This window comes from Trachymyrmex cornetzi, unplaced genomic scaffold (genome assembly GCF_001594075.2).
Source record: "Trachymyrmex cornetzi isolate Tcor2-1 unplaced genomic scaffold, Tcor1.1 scaffold129, whole genome shotgun sequence".
Taxonomy (NCBI): domain Eukaryota; kingdom Metazoa; phylum Arthropoda; class Insecta; order Hymenoptera; family Formicidae; genus Trachymyrmex; species Trachymyrmex cornetzi.
This window is the reverse complement of record NW_017295861.1, coordinates 348,578-354,577: the sequence shown is the minus strand read 5'-3', so window position 1 is coordinate 354,577 and position 6,000 is coordinate 348,578. Positions and strand designations below refer to the sequence as shown.

The 6,000-nt window shown below is 24.8% G+C and overlaps 1 protein-coding gene across 1 annotated transcript; it reads left to right on the top strand.

The window, feature by feature from the left end:
• Window positions 1-278: 278 nt before the first annotated feature.
• On the top strand, window positions 279-3,255 carry LOC108770566 (trans-Golgi network integral membrane protein 1). The gene is made up of 4 exons (XM_018522208.1): window positions 279-1,720; window positions 2,676-2,708; window positions 2,791-2,960; window positions 3,037-3,255. The coding sequence occupies exons 1-4, from the start codon at window positions 535-537 to the stop codon at window positions 3,184-3,186; spliced, it is 1,539 nt and encodes a 512-aa protein (XP_018377710.1). The 5' UTR covers window positions 279-534; the 3' UTR covers window positions 3,187-3,255.
• The last annotated feature ends 2,745 nt before the right edge of the window (window positions 3,256-6,000 follow it).

Here is a 6,000-nt window from a genome sequence, read left to right as displayed (position 1 = left end):
TTATAAGATAATACAAAACAAATGATGAAATAATTATGCAAGATAACATAATTAAATACAATATTAAATTTAAATTTATTCATTAATGGCAATTTTATACTGAGCGAAAATAATAATACTTGAATTGTTGCAATATTGTTATGATAGTTCAGAATTTATTCACTGTTGGTAACTTTATGTCTGTTGAAATAGTATGTTAAAATAGTTGAAATATTTCAGATGGCGCAATTGTTGTGTGTCGACGATAGAATTGAACATGACATACATGAACGCTAAATATTGAGTGTCCAGCAAATGTAGGGAAATTGAATTGGAGAGGTTATGGTAGATGAACGTAACTTATTCAAGGTATTGCATTTTTAATACAAATTGTGCGAGTGAGAGTATCCAAGACTTTTTAAAAAAATGATCGGTTTCCAGAAGGATTAAAGTAAACAAAACAAAATTATGTTCATTAACCGATAGAGCGACAGTGTATTTACTAGTCCGTACGATAGAGGCTAAAAAATCATTTCTGAAAAAAAAAAGAGAATAATGGAAAACCGTTACACCGATTTATTTCGTGTCATCTTAATGCTAAAATGCCTTGTCCTATTTCTTTCTTTTACGGGAGTGAGAAGCGCACCAGTGACACTGACAATGAATATTATAGACGTTATGAAAAATGACTTGAAAATATGCCCAACATCCAAATTTTTATATGATTCAAAGTATATAAAACCTTGTGCATCTATTGAATATCCCACTGCTTCTTGGGTCTATAATTCAAAAAATTTAAATAGTTCTCTGTGTTTAGGAGTTTACGATACAGCATATAAGATTTGCCAATATTCTAGTCAGTTACAAATTCCTTTCAATAATACAGCAGCATTCGATTCGCACGTGGAGAAATATGTTCTTAATAAAAAGAAACAAGAAGATGTTTGCACCAGTCTACAGGGATTTACACTACTATATGATAAAATAGAGTCATTTTGGGGACCATTGGTCGAAAGTCTTAATATACCTCATAAATGTGGCAATATATGTTTTGATCTTCAAGATAATTTTCAGCCACTATGCGCAGTATTAGCTTGGATTAAAAGCATTGATGATAAAATGAAAAGTGTAAAAGAAGCAGAAACAAAACATGATCTTGTGGCATCTGATAAACCGCATGTAAGTCAATCCAAGGACGAAGTAATAGGTGATATTAAAACAACACCAGTTGAATCTAAAAAAACAGAAACAAAAGAATTTAAAGAACAAGACAGGAAGCAAATTTTAGATTCTAATAATAGTGTTAAAAAAGGTAACGCAAATGTACCTGACGTACCACTTATAGATGTAAAATCCAATGGAGAAAAAACAAAATTTGCTACTGAAAAAGAGAATACCCAGAATAATAATCAAAAGAAAATAAATAATACTTCAGAAACACAAGCTCGGAAATCAACATCTGCAATATTTAAAGAAAATAAAGAGTATAATATTGATACTGAACTTGATACCAATGCTGAAGTTCCAAAACCTATAAAAAATATTCCTCCAAACAGCAATTCACAAGCTCCATTAATAAATAAGGATATAAATAATATAAATAAAAACGTAAAAGAAAATGAACAGAAATCTAATAAGGAGCAAAATGTTGATGAATTAAAACCTAGTACATTATCAGAAAATACACAAGATCATTATGATGCTGCAAATCCAGAAGAAAATATGGAAAATGATATAGATGGTATTAATACTTTTAATACATATTCTTGTAATGTATTGTCAATGTTTATAAATGTGTATTTGTCCATCTAATTTATTCTTTAAAATATATGCATATGATTTTGAATAAATATAATAAAAATAAATTAGATCTTTGCATTTTTATTCAAAATTTTATATTCTATATTATTTTTTTATAAAAAATTAACAATATAAATTGTGTTTATATTGCATAAAACATTTTTATATGTGTATATAGAGAAAAATAACATATACAGGTGTATACAGTATTATAAAAATACAAAATTATAAAAATGTTATATGTATGTTTAATTATATACATTATATGTATATGTATTTCCAGGGAAAAATGTTTTTAGTTATATGAAATTATATATAATTATTTATAACTATATATATAATTTTATATAAAAAATTTTATATTATTATATATAAAACTTTTTCCCAGGTTAATACATACAATACATTTTAAACTATTTATAAATTAATAAACAATGCGTATGTATATTTATTACAATATCAATCAAAATTATAATATTTCAATAAAATTTAACTTATATATTCATTATCTACTCTCTAAATCTGAACCAGTGATTATCCACGGTAATCACTAATCAGTGAGTGAAATGTGAAATTCCTAACCTAGCTAACCTTTATTATGTGATCTAATTAATCTTATTTTAGTGCATAAATTCAATGAATATAGTATTAGAAAATTGAAATTAACATATAAATATCAATATTTTAGGATATATAATGCTCAAACCTTCTTTTTTTTTAATTGAACTTCACTGATTAGCCAGTGCCAAATACATCACTGAATGATTAGTGAATAGTGGCACTGATATCAGTGATTATCCACTAATTCAGATTTAGAGAGCATATATTTATTTTTTTCTATGTATAATGCATACATATAAATAAATAAATGAACGTTATGTGTGCGTAATTTTCAGATGTAGATGACACAATTCAACATCCAGATACTGGTGAGAAATGTTTTTTGTATTATATATAATTAATTATATTATGTAATTATATATTTACATATATATTTATGTTTTCTGAAAGGAAATCAAAATGAAAATGCACAAGAAGTCATTGAACAGAAGAATAATAATGGTAGATTACCAGAATACTCTACTATGAGAACGGAAGATGATTCTCATTTCTTTACTTATTTTACTGTGATTACTTTGGCTTGTCTTGCTGGGTACATAGGTTATCATAATAAACAAAAGGTCAGTTTAATTTATGCCTTTTTATTTGACATTTATGGCTTTTTACATAGAAAGTAATTCTTTTTTTTTTTTTCAGATATTTGCAATTGTATTAGAGGGTCGAAGATCAAGAAGTAATCGTGGTAGACGACGACCGAGTACGGCAAGCTACCGAAAACTGGATTGTACACTTGAAGAAGCTGTTACCTCGCAATGTAACGCTAATGTTACTCATGTCATATATTAATGCGAGTAGAGTATCATAAATTTTATAATGTCTGTATTATAGAGTATAACAAGTGTAATATATTTTGTATTTAAGCATATATTTTCAGCATATTATTTAATTTTCTAAAAATTTTATATTTTAACATTGAAGCGATTCGCCATAGTAAAAATTATGAATAACGATAAATATGATAAAACGTTTATTATTATATTTGGAGAATCTAATTATATTTTCAATTTATGTATACCGAATTAAGCATATGATTTACAACATAAAAAACTTATTACAGTTAGTAAACGAAAATTATTAGTAAATTTACATTAATTGTGTCTGCATTAAGCTCATGTTGAGAGAGCTTATTGACATGACGAGACAGAAAATTAGCGACAAAAACGTAAAGTCTGCTCTATTTCTGCCATTAATTTATATGTAGAAAGTTTGTTGAAGTTAGCTTGATTTTAATCATTAATTTAATATGCTATCATATTTTATTGATGAATTTGCTACATTTCTGTCAGTATTCTGTCAACATTATTACATATATATGTATCAGATCTGTAACATTTCTGCCGTCAAAATTTATAGCAGACACTTGTAAAATTTGTTCTCAGTATACTTGATTGTACTAAAGCATTGAAAAATTCGAAAAAATTTTCATAGATTTACAAATCATAATTATCAAGTAAAACATGGAATGTTTGGTAATTAATGATGTCTAATGTGTTACATTTTTTGGTCTTTTATTAAAGTGTTACTTATGGAAATTTATATTAAGTACACTGCATATAAAATTAAGAAAACATGTATGTTATATATATTTCGAATTAGGCAATTCAAGACAAAACATCATATGACATTATGGCTAAAGACTAAACATGACGTTAATCATTGATACAAATCTCAGTATTCAGACAATCTATCGATTATAATCAATTGTTAATTAATTTATGATATATAAAAAGTTAAAGGTAGTTTGATTTTTATAATTAATTTAATATAATCATTTGACGTAATACATGATTTCTTATCGATATATTTAGATTTTATTTTATTTGGTATTATATACATGTTACACACTGTGTCGGAATTAAAAAAATTACAAATTAATCTAATTGTTTTATGTTACTTATTTTATTGTCATCAATTCTTTAGTGTATGAAGCGAAATTTCATGAAGTTCTACAATAAATTTCCTTAAATTTTCCGTCAAATTTAGATGCTTGAGTGCGGGTCTAGTTATGGCGATACAGATAATTAAAAAGAAATATCAGTAATACACTATAACAATAAGTGATTACGCGTGTGAAAACGCATGCATGTCGCCGAAAAATTTATTGGTACGTTATTTCACTTTCCATAACATCTGAAAACAAAATAATATGCAAATTTTCTTTGTCAAATTATCTTCGTTTTGACAAGTTTCTCAGTATCACTAGAATTGTATTATGTTTTCTTTTAAAAACACCTTTTATTGTGTTCTTATTAATTATCTGTTTTAGTTATTAAACGCACATTTAACTGAAACATTAGACTTGGTTTTGTAACTTTTGTATACGCAGCTTTAAACCAATGTTTTTACAATCACTTTTTCAGCATTGTCTGTTTGTCATTGAATCATAATCTATGTATATATATATTTTTTTTAAATATCCTTTTAATCTCCTTTTTTGTAGCCATTTAACTTCTTATTTCAGATTTGTTTAACTATCTCAACTCATTTGTATATAAAAAGGATTTCTTGTAAATCTAAACTCAACTTGTCTGTCGTATCTCTAAGTTTTTATCGTAATATATTGTATTTCTTATTTTATTATCTAAAAGTTACATATATGCTATATTATTGTTATACAATGATTATACTTTTATATCTTTGCTTTTTTACTTTCAGAAATAAAACTTATGCGACTTTAAATACGCACTATAATTTCTATAACATATAATTTTAATCTTGTGTGTGAATTTATGCTAAAAAATCAATTAAGAAGTTATCGTATTAATACTTTTTAATTAACGTTATATATTCTCTAGCAAAAAAAACCGTCCAATTATATTCAATTAAAATGCACTGCTAATCTTGTAAGTTTTTACATATTATACAATTTATAATGAATTTAATATATAGTATTAAATATATTAAATGCAGATACTAGAGAAAGAGAACGAATTAGAATAGTTATTTTAATTAAATGGAACATCTATTCTGTAGTATCTAATTACTATATTTTTCCAGAACCACCTAATTTTAACTTTAATATACTTTATTATTATTAAACAAAATAATTTACGTTTAATGAATATGTACATAATATATATGTATGATTTATATTTATATATATAATATAATAATATATATAATTATATGTATATTGTTTATGATATTAAAAATATATAAATTATATAAGTAAATAAATTAATTAAATATATTTAAATAAATATTTTCATATTAATTCTATCTAATATATGAAGGTAAAGTTTAATGACAAAGTTTGTATATATAGTTTTCACTTATACATTTATATATACGTATTTTATTATTATTTTAATGTTAAAGTCAATGTTATAACAATTTACAAAGTATCCTAAAATGCACAGGATATTTCTCAAATTGTCACACATTTATGTATGATTTAATTCTTTACGTATTTTGACTATTCAATTCGACGACTATTATTCCTATGTATATGTCTTTATGTATGTTCCTTACAATCATGTTTTTTTTAGATATTAACAACAGATTTGTAGATTATGTGTGTTGTAAGTATTAAATTATCTTGTGATTGAATAATTACATGGTACATTGACGAATAAAAAGAGATAATTATAATGTGACAAA